General features: G+C 51.5%; 8 protein-coding genes across 8 annotated transcripts; 4 read left to right on the top strand and 4 right to left on the bottom strand.

Annotated features, from left to right (window-relative positions):
• Window positions 1–1,292: 1,292 nt before the first annotated feature.
• Window positions 1,293–2,909, bottom strand: CGCA056_v007448 (Pantothenate transporter liz1; the record flags this gene model as incomplete). Its single annotated transcript, XM_037322696.1, has 4 exons — window positions 1,293–2,182; window positions 2,252–2,560; window positions 2,627–2,732; window positions 2,793–2,909. The coding sequence occupies 4 exons, from the start codon at window positions 2,907–2,909 to the stop codon at window positions 1,293–1,295; spliced, it is 1,422 nt and encodes a 473-aa protein (XP_037179574.1).
• A 485-nt stretch (window positions 2,910–3,394) lies between these two features.
• penDE (Acyl-coenzyme A:6-aminopenicillanic-acid-acyltransferase 40 kDa form) lies at window positions 3,395–4,551 on the top strand (the record flags this gene model as incomplete). The annotated part of the gene is made up of 3 exons (XM_037322695.1): window positions 3,395–3,430; window positions 3,492–4,272; window positions 4,349–4,551. The coding sequence occupies 3 exons, from the start codon at window positions 3,395–3,397 to the stop codon at window positions 4,549–4,551; spliced, it is 1,020 nt and encodes a 339-aa protein (XP_037180216.1).
• Window positions 4,552–5,094: 543 nt separating this feature from the next.
• pgdA-3 (Peptidoglycan deacetylase) lies at window positions 5,095–6,178 on the bottom strand (the record flags this gene model as incomplete). The annotated part of the gene is made up of 4 exons (XM_037322694.1): window positions 5,095–5,387; window positions 5,441–5,802; window positions 5,866–6,060; window positions 6,120–6,178. 4 exons carry the CDS (start codon window positions 6,176–6,178, stop codon window positions 5,095–5,097), a joined length of 909 nt encoding a protein of 302 aa, XP_037180215.1.
• An 810-nt stretch (window positions 6,179–6,988) lies between these two features.
• Window positions 6,989–8,904, top strand: CGCA056_v007445 (15-hydroxyprostaglandin dehydrogenase; the record flags this gene model as incomplete). Its single annotated transcript, XM_037322693.1, has 7 exons — window positions 6,989–7,256; window positions 7,338–7,507; window positions 7,837–7,860; window positions 7,916–8,374; window positions 8,433–8,474; window positions 8,545–8,636; window positions 8,685–8,904. The coding sequence occupies 7 exons, from the start codon at window positions 6,989–6,991 to the stop codon at window positions 8,902–8,904; spliced, it is 1,275 nt and encodes a 424-aa protein (XP_037178796.1).
• Window positions 8,905–9,007: 103 nt separating this feature from the next.
• On the bottom strand, window positions 9,008–11,338 carry FUC95A-3 (Alpha-L-fucosidase 2; the record flags this gene model as incomplete). Its single annotated transcript, XM_037322692.1, has 1 exon — window positions 9,008–11,338. One exon carries the CDS (start codon window positions 11,336–11,338, stop codon window positions 9,008–9,010), a length of 2,331 nt encoding a protein of 776 aa, XP_037178795.1.
• Window positions 11,339–12,193: 855 nt separating this feature from the next.
• CGCA056_v007443 (Lactose permease) lies at window positions 12,194–13,899 on the top strand (the record flags this gene model as incomplete). The annotated part of the gene is made up of 2 exons (XM_037322691.1): window positions 12,194–12,405; window positions 12,474–13,899. 2 exons carry the CDS (start codon window positions 12,194–12,196, stop codon window positions 13,897–13,899), a joined length of 1,638 nt encoding a protein of 545 aa, XP_037179569.1.
• A 1,740-nt stretch (window positions 13,900–15,639) lies between these two features.
• Window positions 15,640–16,572, top strand: AQY1-2 (Aquaporin-1; the record flags this gene model as incomplete). Its single annotated transcript, XM_037322690.1, has 3 exons — window positions 15,640–15,897; window positions 15,957–16,260; window positions 16,325–16,572. The coding sequence occupies 3 exons, from the start codon at window positions 15,640–15,642 to the stop codon at window positions 16,570–16,572; spliced, it is 810 nt and encodes a 269-aa protein (XP_037178797.1).
• A 250-nt stretch (window positions 16,573–16,822) lies between these two features.
• CGCA056_v007441 (uncharacterized protein) lies at window positions 16,823–17,416 on the bottom strand (the record flags this gene model as incomplete). The annotated part of the gene is made up of 1 exon (XM_037322689.1): window positions 16,823–17,416. The coding sequence occupies one exon, from the start codon at window positions 17,414–17,416 to the stop codon at window positions 16,823–16,825; it is 594 nt and encodes a 197-aa protein (XP_037178800.1).
• Between the last annotated feature and the right edge of the window lie 907 nt (window positions 17,417–18,323).

Raw genomic sequence — 18,323 nt, 5'->3', positions numbered from 1 at the left:
AGTCAAGCTCTGTTCCCAATCCAAACGTGCGAAAGCATCACGCCTTAGCGACTCCGCTACTGAGACCAGTTTTCGGTAGTCTCTAGCCTTTGAGGTGAGTGTTCCGATAGCCATGACCATGCATATTGTGAACTGTTCCTCTGACTTGACCTCCGCCTGATTGTTATCGGATTCTTTGAAGCGCTGGAACATTTCGAGCATTTCCTGCCTTGAGAATAACGGGTAGTGAGGTAGAATACGGTCGACATATACAATCATAAGCTGATTTGCAACTTTTTCTGGCAACCGAGTAAACGAATTTCCGTCATGGGTTGGAATGTTGACTGCGCGTTGTTCTTGAAATGCCAGTGGAAAAGGAAGCTCTGCGCCAAGGAAGTATGCCCGAGAATACGGCAGCTTATGCTGATGATCCTTTTTCATCGATACTAAGGGCTCGCTTTCTCGCGCGGCATTGGCGGCCAACTCATACGCAGCAGTGATATTGGCAGTCGAGGTATTGGGGTTATCCAGAACGGGGCTTGTGCCAGTCTGTTGCGGTCGCATGTGTGCAGGATTTGAAATCGAACCTGCCTGCCCTGTGACCAGTGCCTCTCTTTCGAGTTCTAATTGGGCAACGACATCTTCAAGATACGAGACAAGACTTTGTCGGATGAAAGCTGTCAGTGAGCGGAGTCTGACAAAACGGATGTGTGCGTGTGGTTTGTTTACCTGCGAGGAGCCTCCGTCTCGGAACCTCTATCAAGACCTACGCATTGAGCCTTCGCACTGGTACATTGAGCGCATGAAGGATAAGTTCGATCGCACTTTTCAACGAATTAGTTGCTGTCGAGACATTTCCCCGTCAGATTATGGAAATGGACCCGCCTTCTTCTTCCTTTTGTAACATCGCGCGCAGGAGTAAGAGGATCGCGTGCTTCTGACCATGATGTTATAGAGTTGACTTCTGTTCAAGCCCGCATTAGGTTGCGAAGATGTAACCAAACAGAAGACAGCACTTCGGGTGCAGGTCGAGGACTGGGCCAATATATAGTCATGTAGATAGGTACGGACATCCCTCCTCAAATCTGGCACAAGGATGCCAAGGGAGGGGCTACTGATACCCGGGGTAATGTTATCAGTACCGGACGCTCCGACCTCGGATACAACCCTATCTTGATCGGCGACAACTAGACAAGCAAAGTGAATTGAACATGCAAAGCACTATTGAGTTATGCCGGTAGATTCTGCAATCGCAGAAGTTTCAAAGCATACGAGAAAGCTCCAAGAGATCATCAAAGTTTATTCACATCCGTTTACTTTCCCAAAGCCTTCGTATCTCCCGCAACGCCGTCAATAGCCTTCTCTTCATTGGAAATGACGGATGCCGGTGAAGCCTCGACTACTTCCAACGTCTTGCTCTCTCGTCTTGTCAAGTACCAGACACCAAGTGTCGTCACAAAGAGAGACGCCCCCATGCACATCATGGCAATGCTTCCCTCCATCCAGTCTGGCCCCTGGGTGGCGCTGTAGAAGATAAGCGACCAGAACATGTAGACAGCAATCGCAAAAGTGTTCATCGCTGCGAGAATTACAGCACGTTTAGCGTCGTCCTCGCGCGTGACGGCATTCGCCCAGGCAAATAGCACTGTCTGGCTAGCATACTGACAGCCATTGAGAGATAGGGCAAAGAACTCTGCCCCTCTCGTGGGAGGTTGCAACATGATGGCTCCCGAAACAATGGCTGTGGAAGAAAGGATGATCCCAACGTGCCAGTAGCGCTTAGTGAAGTCTGAGTACCAGCCAAGGAACAGCGTAGCAACAATGCCGACTCCAGCAACGCCGGTCGGGATATAATTGACCTGCTCCACGCTATAATCGCCGGTTGATGAGAGCCAAAGATTCATGATGGCGTTTGTGGAGAACATTTCCGTGTTGCTGGCGAAGATCCATAGGAAGACAAAGCCCAGCCAGTGCCACGTCTTCAGGATGCGAGATACCAAACTCCAACCCAGAGTACCCCTATTTTTCTTGACTTCGGGGAGGCGATCGACGGCGAGTCTCTTCTCCTCATCAGTAAGCCACCAGGCGCGGGTAGACGTCGGGGTGTCCGGAAACGCGATGAAGCCATACAGCGCAACAGGCAACGTTATGCAGAAGTCGATGATGAATAGCCACCGCCATCCGGGCAGGCCGCGAACACCATCTGCAGCGTACACGTTAGTACTCTACGAGAAATACATGATGAAAGTCTTAACAAGACTCTTGTGGATACCTTCTTGCAAGAATCCAGAGAACATGGTTCCAGCCAGGCCGCTGCTAGTGAAGATGGCTGTTCTCTTGCCGAGTTCGTCCTCCCGATACCAACTGCCGAGAATGTAATGACACCCAACAAAGGTTGATGATTCGAATACCGCCTGGAAGAATCGCAAGATCATAATCTGCCATGGGTGGTGGACAAGACCCGTTCCAAGTGTCAAAAGACCCCAAGCGATCATGCAGGCGGGAAAGTACAGGCGAGGTGGCAGCTTTTGCAACGCAAGGTTGTTGGGGATCTGTCCTAGCACATAGCCTCCGTAAAAGACTACGATCATTATCCACAATCGTTGTCAAAGTCTAAAGAGACGGGAGAACTCAGTATACTGCTTACTTGTGTTGATAACGTTTAGTTGATTGCCTTGGAAGTCAAGGTCCTCTCGCATCCCGGTTACATAGGCATTATTCAGGTTCATAAGATCGAGATAGTTAACCCAATACTGTTAGCTCCTATCAGCCATGTTTGGATCGTTGAAGATAGTACGCGAGGCACGTCTTACCATGAGACAACAAAAGGACAAGATGACGGTGTCAAGCTTGACGATAAGTCGCCGTTCAGCGCTGGTCGCTGCAGGCTTACCCCACACGATTTCCCGAAGCTTCGTCATGACAAACATGGCAAAGGCTTGGTGGACAAAAATTGGTGGCTGTTACTCGAAATCGTTTCGGTGAACGGTTCCCCGAATGGGTTTCCTGGAACCACTTCAATAATTAAAAGTTGATGGCCTGCTCAGCCATGTGTCTCCATGACTGTCTCGGGCTTGCGGTGAAGTTCGGGTTCTCCACTTCTGTGTCGGATTAGAGCGCGCGCTATCTTCCCGTATCTCCTCACATCACATCGCTCATGCCACGACCCAGGATGCGATTAGCCGGGGGCAGTCGGAGAGCGGCCGCTATCAAGTCGGCGTGCACACCAGAGTATTAGCAGCACAGAATTGAAGATTTCGGGTTAAGCCGCCCTACTCGCCACCTTGAGGAGCGTATGAGACGTCCAAGGAGATCCCCCAGTCTGAAGACAGACCGGCAGCGACCAAATCATCTGTTGAGCCGGGAGCGCACGTCACCAACAAACTAGAACACACATCAAATTAGCACAGTCAAAATGCTCGATATCACCGTTGCTGGAAATCATCACGAGGTGAGTGTTTCCCCTGACTACTTCGGGGGTTTTCAAGTGATTAATCTGAATGCACACGCAGATTGGTTTGGCAGTCGGGCAACAGGCTGCAGCACAAGTTGCTGGGTCCATTGACTTCTACCGTGTGTTGTTTAAAGCTTTCAATGATCTGGAATGGTCCACTGTCAGGGAGCGAACGTTGGAGTTCGTGCCTCATCTCAAAGCCAAGTTTCCACGCTACTACGAAGAAATGGAAGGAATCGCAGAGGGAGCCGGAGTAGACATTCTCGATATCGTTGCTCTGAACATACGAAGTGAGATCGCTTTTGGGCATTTTGAGGAGAACTCAAGACGGCCCATGGCGATCGCCGCGGTTGATGCAGCAGTGGACGGATGCACCACTTTAGGCTGGAAGACCCCCGGCGGATCGACCTTTCTCGCACAGAATTGGGACTGGAAGAGCAAGAAGAAGCCCAATCTAATCATTCTGCGTGTCAAGCCACGAGGCGTACCGGACATGGATCTGCCTGCTTTCCAAATGATCACCGAAGCCGGAATTATTGGGAAGATTGGCTTCAACGAGCATGGTGTTGGATGCCTGCTCAACGGCATCCGTGCCAAAGGCGTTGACCCGGAACGTATGCCGATCCATTTTGCCCTTCGTACGATTCTCGAGTCCAAGTCAAAGAGAGAGGCATTGAACAAGATCGAAAGCGTGGGATTGGCCGGAAGCAGCCACATTCTGATGGGAGGCAACACTGGTCCGACTGGTCTTGAGTGCACGAGCATTGGATACAAGGAGTTGCCGGCTGATGGACAAGGTCGTGTTGTGCATGCGAACAACCTGATTCTGGAGCATGAAGGTGTGTTTGAGCCACTCTGGCTCGAAGATTCACCGAAACGTACCGCCCGCATGCAAGAACTTGCTACCCCCCGAAGTTGGCAAGAAGGCTGGCTTCGATACTTTGCTAGAGTTGTTCAAAGATGAGCAGAACTTTCCGGCATCCATAAACCGGAAGCAGTTTGGAAACAACGACTCCAACACACTTTTCAATGTAGTGTATAATCTGACGGAGAGAAAGGGCGTCATTTCAATGGGTCGAACAACGGAGATTGAGGAGAAGATTGAGATTGGATTTTGATTTTGTAGCAAGTAGAGCAGTCAGGCTGTAGTCTAGTCGGCCACCCGTCGGGCGGCTACAAACACCTAATCGCTATCATCTCAAATCATTGTTTCTGTATAATAGCCACTCTTTAGTTTCACGTAAGCGGTTGAACAAGCTCCGGGATGGGGAGATTGAGTCTTCAAGTACCAACCGAAGTCGCAGTACTTGACGGCGGAGCAATGCGCTCCCAAAAAGCCCACATAGTGTTTCCAGAATTGTGCCCGCGAACAGGGTAAATTTTGCCATAGAGTTTTTGCGGGGAGGGGGGGCTGCGTCGTAACTACAAACTCAAGCTTCATATCTGCCATGTCTTTCTGCAGGATCGTAGTTCCAGTCGCCCAAGCTGTGGGGAGCAGTCAGCCTGTGCTGGCTTGAATGATTCAACCGGAACTGGATAGGCTGTTGATATCCACGACATCGAACGACCGCTGACAAGGTTTCATCGTGGCAAAGATTTACATTGAGTTGCTGAAGGAATTTGAGATCTCCGATTGAGAAAGATACCTCTAGTCACTAGAACTAACACCGGCTTGCATGGTTTACCCCTGGCAACGTTCCTGCCTTGAACTCGTCGCAAACTTGGGCCATGGTAACGAACTCAACGCCTTCCTTCGTCTTCAAATACTCAATGAATCGCTCGTGCATCAACATGACGTTCGACTTTCCGCTAACCTGCGGGTGACAGCTGACACAGAACACAAAGGTGTCATACTCTCTGTAGAAGAAGTCAAATTGATCCTTCCACTGAACCTCGATGTCGCGTGGGTTGACAAATCCATGCGTCCCAGGACGCCTGGTGTAGTTCATTGGCGCTATGTGCGGATGTTAGCAAGTATTCGGAAGAGCGAAAGAGGATGAGACGTACGCCAGTCGTCCACGTTCCATGAACCAGGGATCTCAAACACCTTGGTGGGCTTGTGCTCTATCATAGGCACCATCCAAGTATCCGGATCTTTGGAGTAGTCGGTGTGCACCAGCGACTCATCGGGAACGTCCGCGACATAGTATGGCTGGCAGTCATGATGCAACATGGAATGGTCATACTCGATGCCCAAGTCCTCCAAGATGGACATGGTCTTGGGACTGACCTCCCAAGCAGGGGCCACCCATCCCTTGGGATACTTGCCGGTGAACTTCTGGTAGACCTCGATGGACTTGGCCATGACCTTTCTCACTTGCTCTTCGGTCAGAAACCGCACAAACTCGTGCGTGTAGCCATGCAAACCACTGGATCTAGCGTGTCAGACTATTGTTGGGACTCAAAGAGCGAACTTGCGAAGAAGGCCATACATTTCATGTCCTGCATCTCTGATTTTCGCCATCTGGTCAGGGAATGACAGGATGGTGTGACTGGGCATGTACCAGGAAGCCTTGATGTTATTATCGGCAAACAGCTTGAGCATGCGGTCGGTACCGACATTTGCCCCATAACTACCCCTGGATACATCGGTTGCGCCGATTTTAGTTCCGTCCCTGGTATTGATCCTATGAAGTCATCTCCAGTCAGCCGAATACTGTGATCTCTGAAGTTGCAAAACGCATACCAGTTCGCGCATGCGTCGACATCCACAGCGTATGTGACTAAAGCTCGTTTAGGAGGCATGATGTTAAGTAGTGAACGGACGGTGTAGAGGAGTTTGAGAAAACGTTGATGCCCGTCAACAAGATAAGAGAGACTGCTAAATACGTACAGGACGTATGCATATTCTGTGGCATGCTGTTTCTCAATTTCTATTTAAGTCATCCTGACTGGAAATCCACGGACAAGGGGCCGATAGCTGTCGGAGTTGCGCGCGTGAGTGCGTCACAATCAGCGGGGTTGCTGGGTGGGGCTTGGGCGGTTTAGTCCGACATCCTCATGTCCGAGACGTTCCCCAAACCCTCCGTCGGATTGTATACCTCCGAACCCTGTATTCATGATAGGATCTGCAATCGCAGGCAACGGGAGTGGCCTTCGCCGATCGTCTCATGATGTAGATATCATGCCTTGACAACTGTTCATCTCACAGGACTGCAAGAGGTGCCAAGATCACCCTCAACACACACCATGGAAGGCGGTTCCTCTTTTGGCGGACGTCAGATCGCTATCACGGTTCGTCCCCTATCCTAAACTCCTAGAAGTTTCGCTAAGATGGTCTTGAAGGGAGGTTGTTCCGGCATTGGGCTGGCGGTTGCCAAGACACTGCTTGCACTTGGAGCGACCGTCTATATCGCCGATATCTCTTCGCAAGATTCAGGTGAATTGAACAGCGAAGAGAACTGCCATGTAAAACTTGGATGTGGTGTGACAACCCGAGAGGATTGCAAGTCGTTCTTGGATTCTATACCTGGCCGACTCGATGGGCTGGTAAACTTTGCGGGCGTTTCGGGCTGGGAAGGCAAAATCGGAACCGACGCGATATATAAACGAACCATGGACGTCAACGTCACCGGAACTTGGAACATGGCAACTCAAGCGGTGCAAAGAATGATGGCTCAAGAAAACATCGAAGCGCCAGGCACGATTCCGGGGTCAGTTCGCAGCGTAGGCCAAGGCTCTATAGTCAACGTCGGAAGCGGTGCTTCTCTTCGTGGAGTATCTGGGCTGGCGGCGTATACTGCCTCAAAGCATGCTGTTCTCGGCCTAACGCGTGCATGGGCACGAGATTTCCCCAAGTTGCGTGTAAATATGGTTGCTCCTGGTAAGCATCTTCATGCACAACCTCCAGGAAGTTTGCATTAGAGTCATTGACGATCGCCAGGCGCAACTGATACTCCACTAGCCGAAGCTACTGTTGCTGGTGCTCCGCAGGATGATCCAAGCGTTGTCATCGGGAAAGCCCAAATTGCGGCCATACCAAAAGGCCGCATGGCGTTTGCGACTGATATTGCGGACGCAATCATATTTCTGTTGTCAGACTGGTCTAGCCTCATTACTGGCCAATGTTTGCCAGTAAATGGTGGGAATCTGTGAATCCTGTAGAAAACGACCAATCAATCCAAGTGCCAATATTCATTACGTTGTAACCCGAATCTGAAGTGTTGTGGTTTACTTGGTGGAAAATGCAGTCGGAAATAACCGCGCATTTCGTATCACGTCGGCCTGCCCTCCGATAGGGTTGTATCAAAGTCGTGTGAAGCCGCGAAATGAGAATCTGTATTCTTCTTCTTACTCTTTGCTCTTTTGAAACTCGGCTTTTTTCTTCTTCTCTTCCTTAGATTCCCAAGATCCACAAACATCATTCGGCCCTTCTCATGGATCACAAACTTACGACTGGAAAGGTCGCCATTGTTACTGGTGCAGCTGTGAGTATGATTGCAGATACGAAAGCTGAAGATTCTGGCGATAACAAGATTACAGTCCGGCATCGGAAAAGCTCTCGCGACGAACCTCATTACCAAAGGATGGCGCGTCGCATGTTGCGATCTCCAAAAAGACGCCGGCAACGCCGTCGCTAGCGAGCTTGGCGACCACGCTGTGTTTTACGAGCTGGATGTTTGCGATTACGACGCCCAGGCGAAAGTCTTCAGCCAAGTCTGGGATAGATGGGGTAGGCTCGACGCCTTGCTGGCTAATGCAGGACATTCAGATCGCGGCTCGATTTACATTTTCGATCACAGAGGCAAAGACGACATACCGCCCAAGCCTGCTCTGAAGTCTATCAAGGCATGCTACGAGAGCTTTCTGTATGGTGTTCAGCTTGCTATCCACTTCATGCGTAAGAATTCAGTGCCTGGAGGACATATAATTGCGACTTCAACCATTGCGTCGATTCATCCCCATCAAACGTTCCCGGAGTACTGCGGAGCCAAAGCCGCGGTAGGTTCATAGCCTCAATCATCCGCTGGCGACCACCTTTCTGATGACACTTTGAAAGATCAACCAATTTGTCCGAACAGCAGCACCGCTCCTCAAACTGGTTTGGTCCCTATTCCAATCGCACCATGGGTGTTTGGAATCTCATGTGTGCAATTGCTAACGTTCCCTAGAAAGAGAACATCGCCATGAATGCCGTGATTCCGGGTATTGTAATAACAGGTGCCGTTCCGCAAGCGTCTATCGACGCGACGAAGCCAGAGCAGTGAGACATCTTTGAAACTTGAAGAGCAGAGGCTTACCAGAAACATAGCATCACGCCCATCGAGACAGTCGTAACAGCATACAATCTATGCCTGGATGATTCGGAGGCGAATGGCCAACTAATTGAATGTTCGGGTAACAAGACTATTGCCCTGCCTGTACCGGAGATGGCCAATGGTGCGACAACAAAAAGGGCTTGTACAGTGTGGGAACCTCTCTTTGAGGTGAAGCACCACGAGAGATCCGGGTTACCAGATGCAATCCCATAGATGGGCGGGCGTTATCATGTGTGTCAGATAAGAAACAAAACTCAAACGTCACTGTGTCAATTCTCCATGGATGATGGTAATATTTGGTGCTTCTCTGATATCTCTACTCTTTGGCTGCGAAGACCTTCTGTGTAGATACAGAAGGATCTGCTCGTACAAGAGACCAATTGCCTCCCGGGAAAATGAGTTGAGCTTCGGAAACCGTAGTTGATGTGGTTTTAACCACGACTGGCTCTTCAATCACACCATCTTGCCAGTTGAACGAAACGAGCCAGCCGCCCTTCGTCCTGACGCCTGTGAGCTGCCCCCGAGCCCAGTCCTTCGGACACGAGGGCAGAAGTCGAATCTCAACTGTATTGGCATCAATGATGAACGACTGGACGAAGCATTCGAGAATGCCACCACACCCACCAAAATTGCCATCAATCTGGAACGGTGGGTGGCTGTCCAGCATGTTTGGCAACGTGGAGCCTTTGAGCAAAAGATCCATGTGTTGTCCGCAGCCTTCAGCATCCAGGAGCCTGGCGTGAAGGTTTAACAGCCATGCTCTGCTCCAGCCTGTGTGTCCACCTCCGTGAGCAGCCCTTCTCTCGAGAACGTTCTTTGCCGCAGCTGCCAAGTCTGGAGACCTGGAAGGGCTGATGCTCTCTCCAGGGTAGAGTCCGAACAGATGAGACACGTGGCGATGACCTGGCTCCTGCTCTTTGTAGTCTTTCAGCCCCCACTCTTGGATCAAACCGTCGGAATTGATCACCAGGGGTGGAAGCTTTGCAAGGACATCTTCCACTTTAGCTCTAGGCGGATTGTCTCCACCTAGAATATTAGTGCTCCAGAGGAACTTCTCGAATGCGATTCGAATGATGGTCATATCTATAGCTGAACCCTCGCATAAAATACCCGGCTCTCCCGTCTTCGAGAGAAATGTGTTCTCAGGAGATAGAGATGGGTTGGTGACCAGATACCTCCCACAGCCTGAGGGTACCAGGTATTCTAGCAGGAACACAATCGCACCCTCCAAGACCACTGCTGCCCTTTTGTGAAGGCCTTCATCGTATTGGTACTGCAGCATTTCGAAGATGTCGATACATACCCAAACACCACCTAGAGGCCAAATAGTCGACGGCATCCACCGGTCGTGAGGGTCTGTGTCGGCCCATATGTCGGTGTTGTGATGAGCACACCATCCTTCACATCCATACATGACTCTCGCAGTATTTTTTCCCCTCTCGGCCATTCTTTCTAGAAGCTCAAGGACGGGAATGGCGCATTCGACGAGGCTGCACGGCGCCGCTGGCCAATAATTCATCTGCAGGTTGATGTTGATGGTGTATTTTGAACCCCATGGCGGTGCAAAAGATGGGTTCCAGATGCCCTGCAAGGTTGCTGGCAAGGCCTTCTTGGAGTTTCGGCTGCAAGATATGAGTAGATACCTTCCATAGTTGTGGTATAGAGCAACTAGTCCCGGGTCTCGACTGTTCTTGATTCGTTCGTCTGTGGGCAGATGGCTTGCGTCGGGCGACATCCGCAAACTTGTCCGGTTGAAGAGGCCAGCATAGTCCTGTTGGTGACGTTCAACCACGTCACTCCATTGGTGGCTCAACGCTTTGAGTACATCGTCCACAGCGGCGGTCTCGGGTTCCTCAGCTCGAAATGTTGTTTGAGCACCAATGATTATGGTGCATGAAGTCGAATTGACTGTCAGTGCATTGCCAATGGCCCCCACGGAACCCTTTGCATCGTCGCAAGACACACCCAACGCTATCGCCAAGCGGTTGCTATTATGGCCACCAGGAGTCGCCTTGAGAACAATACGTCCATTCGTCGCGTCGATGCTGTCAAGGAACTCGTTCGTCTCATACTCAATCTCGCTAAGACGGTTCAGTCGTACGACGAAACGAATGGCCTCGGACGCAACGATTCTGAACGCCAGCACATTATCCGGGAAACTCGCAATGGCATCTCGACGGTACGAGACCCCCCGGCATCGATATTCAACGGTCGTCTGAGCTGTTTCGAGACACAGGTATCGGCGATAATCAGTGACATCCTCGATGGCGTGGCCGAACTCGATGGTGCAAGTGCCGAGAGGTTCATAATGGCGCATGCTCGCAGGCGTCGCAAAGAACGCCTCGCGCACCAGCGACTCGGCCTCGGCGTGCTTTTCATCTCGGATGAGTTGTCGGAGCTTCGGCAGGTGGCGGAGGGCGTCTTTTGGGGTCCTGTCCTGCGGACCGCCGTACCAGACCGAGTCTTCGTTCAGTTGGAGAAGCTCGGTCTGAGTTCGCCCATGGACCATCGCGCCTAGCCGCCCGTTGCCGATTGGTAGGGCCTCAGACCATTCAGATGCGGGGGACGCGTAGTGGAGGAGCAGGGGTTGGGGTTGCTGATGGCTCTGGCCGGAGCCGAGTGTCGAAGAGCCATCTGGATGGGACATGATCATTGGGTGGTTGGTTGGGAACGTCGTGCCGTTATGCCGGTCTCTGGATCTGACGAGTTCGCGAGGGGTCTAGGGTCGCCTGGGCTCTTGGCTTGTCCAGGAAAAGATCCCTCAGTATGCGAGACAAAAGTTTGTCAAGCTGGTGATTTGATGATCAGACAAAGCGTCTGATGTCCGCATCCATAGTTGATGGGCGTTGGAGCGGTCATGAACGATTTTAACCCCAGACAACCCACGAACATGCCAGGGTCCTAGCTCGAAGTCGTATCATTTGAGGAAAATTGGCTCGGAGAGTGTGGGGTAACCGGCCGGCCGTCGCCTCGGAGCCAATCATCACGGGTCAAAGTAGCCCGAACACCCTCATCCCGGGATGGTGTGGTACTGGCCTGATTGAGATACGTCGCCTACAGCCGCCGGACCAATCATTTGTAATCAAAGCCGCTGCCGGCTCGGTCCAGAGTGGATCTTTGGGGAGAATCTGGAGGCGGATGGACGAGAACGGCAATGTAGTGGTATGCAGGGAGCTTCTCATGTGAACCATGTGGACAATGAAAAGTCTGGGGAGAGCATCCCTCGACGTGGTTCGAGACTCACCCATCGGAAGGCCATTCCGTGGACACGCAGAAAGAACATGCAGAAACGAGAATGCCACCCTATTTGCCAGAGTTGAGCTGCAGGCTCTGAGAGTCTATATATCCGCCAGGCGCCACTGCAACCTGATCTCTTGACCCAGACAGGCGGGCTTCTTACTCATCGGTGCTACTCAATATACCAAAGTCGACCCGGACCGTGATTGTGAAGGCCACGGCCCCGCGTCAAGATACTTCCTCTCATTGACTTGTCTTACCGAAGATGGCGCCGCGAGACGAAGTGGACCACAGCGTGGTCTACCACGATGATGTTGCCGAAGCCAACAAGATTGGGGTTGCCGTCGAAGATGTCACCGCTACTCGAATTTCAGAGGAGGATGTGATGCGCAAGTCTGCCGATGCTCTGAGTCTGCGATCCAAGACTGGCTTGCGCATCCTGATGTATGTGCTCATTATGGGCGCCAACCAGGCTGGGTAAGAATAATCAAATACAGGCACCGACAGAATGCTGGGAGATGAAGCTGACCATCCAACCTGAACAGCTACGGTATCGACTGGGGTGTGATCAGCAGTATCAACTCCAACCCTCGATGGCACGATTACTACGGATTTCCCGACGCCGGTCCCATCATCTCTACGATCAATGCCCTCATGCAAATCGGCAGCTTCGTCGGTGCCCCATTTCTTGCCACTGCCGACATCATTGGACGTCGTGGCGTCAATTTCGTCGGCAACGCTCTCGTTCTGATCGCTGCCATTATGCAAGCCATGGCCCCCAACCTTGCCTGCCTCATGGTCGGCCGTCTTGTCCTCGGCTTCGGCACTGCGCTGTGCACAGCTCCCCAATACGTCGCCGAGGTCGCGCCTGTCCACCTCCGAGGTCGCATCGTTGGTGTCTTTGGTGCGTTCTTCCAAGTCGGTTCTCTTGGAATCATCGGCATCATGATGGGTCTCACCTCGTGGGAGGGAACAGACTGGCAGTGGCGTGTGGCCTTCTTCCTGCAGGCTGTCTTTCCCCTGATTGTCTGCATCGGCCTCTACACCGTCTGTCCAGAGTCCCCGCGTTATCTGATCATGAAGGGCAAGAAAGAGAAGGCTCGTGAGATGATTGCGAAGTACATGACCACGCACAACGACATCAACCACGAAATCGTTGACATTCTGGTCAACCAGATCGAAGAGTCTATTGAGACTTCCAAGGCCGGTTTCCGGGCGACTTGGGACTTCCGCGTCTTCTTCACGCGCAGCGTATGGTACCGTACTCTGGTGCTTGCCGTGTACGCCGTCTTTCAGCAGTGGAATGGCGGTGGCATCATCGGCTTGTACCTCTCGCCTGCGCTGAAGACGGTCGGTATCACCGATCAGCTCGACCAACTGGGCATCAACCTCGGGTTGACTGCCATCTACTTTGTTTTCACACTCTTCGGAGCTTGGATCATTGACTTCTTCCGCCGTCGCACGCTTATTTTTGCGGGCTTGATCAGCATCATTATTGCCCAAATCGCTGTCACCATCACGAGCTGGCAGTTCGACGTAACCGGCGGCCAGAAGTCCACAGCTATCCTGACCGTCGTTTGGATCTACTGTTTCCAGATTTGCAGCGCCTCGTTCATCGCCACGATGCACAACCTGTACCCTGTCGAGTTGCTCTCTCTGCCGCTCCGTGCCAAGGGCATGGGTCTCTTCGCCATGTTCCAGGCCATCGCTGCTGTTATTCACAGCTACGGCATCGGCATCGGCGTCGGAAAGATTGGATACAAGATCTGGGCCGTGTATATTGTGTACAACTTTCTGCAGGTCATTGTTAGTTACTATCTCTTCCCAGAAACGAGCAAGCTCAACCTTGAGGAGATTGACAACATCTTTGAGACACCCGGCACAAATCCTGTTAAGCTGAGTATCAAGATTGCAAATGCCAAGAGGGAGAAGGAGAAGCTTGAGCGCGAGACTGTCACTGCTGCGTTGTAGCGTGCCAATATGGCTACCGAATGAGGAGCAGCAAGTTTGTCGTAGTCAAACGCGCTTTTTATACCCAATTTTGTTTCAGAAATATTCTCAGGCCCCAATGTATAGCGTGTTATGTTTCTCGTGGTTACTGCGCAAATTTCACCCCGCCGCTTGTGGCAAATCTTACCATGTGCCATGAGACGACGATTCGCCGCAATAAGACACCAAAAATGCCAAAAAAATGAAGCCCTCACGAGCTCTGCAATATTGACAAGAGTGGGATTCGAACCCACGCCAATTACTTGACTAGCACCTGAAGCTAGCGCCTTAGACCGCTCGGCCATCTTGCCTATTGATGATGTTGACAAGGGCCCTCGGAAGTGAGGTTATGAGGCGGATGCCCTAGGTGGGGCACAAGGGTAAGAATGGCTGCATTGCCTTCAAGGTACTAGGTACCAGGGACAGGGATGGTCATTTGAGACGTACCGCAAGTGAGTGACAGCCTGGATGGTAAAGACTATTGAACCGGCCACTGAAAAGCAAGAAAAGCAAGAGATGGTAACAATGGAGGTTGGAACAAACGACTCAAGAAGCTCATCCCGTAGTAACCTATTTTCAAGGGTGCGTCTGAACTCTGTGACAGTTCATCCAGTTGAGAGCGAAACTCAAAGTCTCTGTGGCCGAGCCAATGACGGATCATCAAATTGGATTGATAACATTCAATATAACAACAGTTTGTTACTGTTGAAGATTCAATGTGAACAAGGTTCAGAAGAGACCGGAAGTGTAGCCTTTACACTCACGGGTACAGCAGCCGCCATCTTCATTCAGCTCGGACGGAGGTTTTGCCCCGACAGTGGGCCACAGCCAGCAGAACGGACCACAATCTCCGAAGTGGCGGCGGCGACCGAGTGACTTTGAAGTTTCGCCCGAGAACCACAAAGCAGGCAGGTAGCAAACGGGTAGACCCGAGCAAGACATGCATGGATCGCTTGTTTTGCGAGACATGACGCAAGTGATGCCACATGTCACCCGTGGCCAACGGGCGTCAGACCCCATGTCCTCCACTATGAGGTATCTCCAATTTGGGTGCTGTTTGACCCTCTCTTATCATTCAGTAACTGGAGACCCTTTTCCCCCAAGGAGGATTCTGTCCTTCTCGTAGCATTTTCTCCTGACACGAACAGACTGCTCCACAACCGGATCTCGATCAGCGCTTATGCCCAAGCAAGCCCCTGTTAAAGGCCCACAGTTCACTGTGCCTCTATCGCAAGGTCAAGATTTTCCAGGTGATGAAAACGCTCCGACTGGACGGATATCCTTGCGTCACTCACCAAAATATTGTGGCTCATCGGTGAGCCTCAACACTAACTTGATCAGCAAATCGTTCTTCTGTCTTCAGAGGGAAAAAGAAATCGAGGAGCGCTTTGCAATGGCACATCCCGTTCGACACATTCGATGACCCATTTCTGATTTACATCACACTTCCCTCTCTGGAGTTGTGGGCCATCCACCAAACTGCCCGATAGTCATCATGACGAACGCTTTTTGAATCCAATGGATAAAAGAGCAAACTCATCCCCTCATATATGAACACAAAGTAAGAACCACATCAACCACCTTCCTCGCCGAAGCAGCGCCATTTAAGAAACAATGACACAAAACGATCTAGAAACTGGGGGGCCCCTCTCAGGTCAGACCTCAAGAGAATCAAGACGCTCGCACAACTCGCGTGGCAGTGTGAAGATTGGAGACCAGATCATGGCAACCCATCACGGCGAACTTTCGAATTTGGAGGCGCACCTGGTCGCAGCCAGCGGTGAATTTGGAGGCACCTTTCTTTGGCTATGGACCAGTTATGCTGGCCACCTGATGGCAAGGCATCAAGCACCCGGAGAAGCGCCAGAAGGTGGGATGCTTAATACGACTCTCACTTCAACCGCTCTGGCATATGCGTTTCCACTGCTTGCGAATATCTGGGCATTCTACCGCATCAGTGGCGGTCTTTTCAACCCCGCGGTAAGATATTTATCGAACCTTGTTGCAGACGGTGACGAGCTAACTGAAGATGCCCATAGATCACACTCGGACTTGTGGCTGCAGGCCAACTTCCTTGGGATCGAGCGATTTTTCTGTTCCCCGCGCAACTTCTAGCCGCTCTGGCAGCTGGTGGACTGGTGCAGTGCATGTTTCCCTGGGATGTGGGCGAGACCAACACCATCCTTGCCACAAACGTGTCCATCTCACAAGGCGTCTTCATTGAGATGTTTCTGGCATCTCAGTTGATGTTTGTGGTGCTTATGTTGGCCGCAGAAAAGCAGAAGGCGACATATCTAGCTCCAATTGCAATCGGAATAGCGGTGTTTGGAATCATGATATGCGGTGAGTGCATCGCCGTTGAAGGCTTTATTTCCGATGCAGAACATTTTACTGATATATTGATTAGGTGGCTATTACACTGGAGCTTCTATCAACCCAGCCCGCAGTCTTGGCTCGGCAGTTGCCGGCAGAAGTTTCCCAGGCTATCACTGGATCTACTGGGTTGGTCCTGCCATGGGAGGTGTTCTTGGTGCAATGTATTATCGCTTTGTTAAGTTCATCCATTATGAGGAAGCGAACCCCGGGCAGGATCACGATGGTCAGCTGGAGAACAAAGGCCTCCCTGACGGTGCGACACTACCTAGGGACATGTAGAGTCAGACTTCTAGCTCATGGACAGCACATTTTCTTGGGATATCAAAGATGTTCGTGAAACACAATATTCAAACGGCATCAGCAGCAATGATCGAATCAGCACCATGAAGAGTGATGGCCCTGTTAGTGACTAGACCAAGTTTCAACTCCGAGAAACTAGCCTCGTCAACGAAAACATACATAGCCTATGGCGACTCAAAAACAACCCTAGTTATAAACTTCTCCAGCGGCACATCCCTCTTATTGAGGATCACATCCATGCAATGCTTGATGTGGTTCTCCTCCCACCCAGGCTGGCTCGGCCACCTTGTACCCTTGAAGGGCGCGCGGAACTGTTTGCGCCAACGGAAGATGCAGTTTGTGTCAAGTGATGGCGCATATTGGCGTATACGGCCTTCCCAGGCCAGACGAGCATGCTCAATTCCGTCGCGTTTACGGGACGTCTGCGCAGCTCATTGATGGGAACACCGTCGGTAGCGGTCTCATCATCAACCATGTATGTCCACGAGCCGTCCGGCTCAGGCCCCATACGGCGGTACTCTGCGGCGAGCTCGTGGTCGATGCATGACGGATGCTCCCACCGCATGTCAAACTCCTCAAACAGACAACCGCGCTCAATGGAATCTGCAGCCGTGTAGCCACAGGAGCGGAAGCAGTCGTGTACGGTCTGGACTGGGTCGTTGGCTGTCCGTTGCTGCTGGATCGCATTGGAAGCGCGGCCGAATAGGTCTGCCACTCCGACAGCGGCGAGAATGGCAACCGTCAAGATGCCCACAAGATTCCTGTTTGCAAAAGTAACAGGAGCTCCCAGTGGATATTCAGTATGCCCCTCACTCACTCCCATATGAGGCAGCGACATAGGGGGACATGTTCAACTACCTGGTCACAATCTTGCAAGGACTCTATGTCGAACGTGCGGAGAAACGCGTCAAACCTGCGGAGAAGAATTCGAGCAAGGACGAGGTTGGCAATGATGGTGGCACAAGCTTTTTCTTACGCATACAAGCTCACGGGGACTTTCCGATAGGTATGAGTACTTCATTGAAGTTTAACGCCAATTGGTGTCAACCTTGTTCTAGCCTCTAGTTCGCAATGGAATCGTTTTCGGGGATTCATAACGCCTGAATATACACATACCTACTGCACACAGCTAGCTCAAACTAGTCGGCGAGAATACGCGCGGGTGCCGCACGATTCTTTCAGGCACTTTCTTACTCGTACCTGCATTAGAGTCAACCTCACCCTTAGAAGTTTGAACCTCTAACCAGAGCCCATGCATGCGTTAAACCCTTTCGCCAACGTTAGGGCCGAGGTAATGGCCTTGACTTTTCATCTATCTCCCCGTAGTACCGCGCGCCAGAAAGTAAAAGCCCCGCACACGTGCCTCCCATGTCCCTTACATGCTACTTGAACCTACTATACCTACTGACATATTGCGCATGAATCGCAACGAGCGAACAATAGAACATACTCGAAGACCATCCGATGACAGAAGGTAGGATGCCTTTAGCCGCCGTGGGCGATTTGTGGCGAGCCGAAGTATACGTGATGTGTTGGACAGGTCGGAGATATTGGCCGGTTGGCCGAGCTCCCTCAGGTCAGGCGTTGGCCATGGCGACTTTCAAATGATCCGTTGAGCAGAAGAAGGCTCTTCAAGATTGTCGTCTCCGAAGGCTAGTCTCTGCTTCTCTGTCGGCATTAGATGTCTCATCGTTCCATGATCACAGCGCCCCCTTGAATAGCCGAGGTGG

Source organism: Colletotrichum aenigma (genome assembly GCF_013390185.1).
Source record: "Colletotrichum aenigma strain Cg56 chromosome Unknown KSG_Cg56_contig04, whole genome shotgun sequence".
NCBI classification, from domain to species: domain Eukaryota; kingdom Fungi; phylum Ascomycota; class Sordariomycetes; order Glomerellales; family Glomerellaceae; genus Colletotrichum; species Colletotrichum aenigma.
The sequence above is the reverse complement of the archived record's forward strand: the minus strand, read 5'-3'. Positions and strand labels throughout refer to the sequence as shown.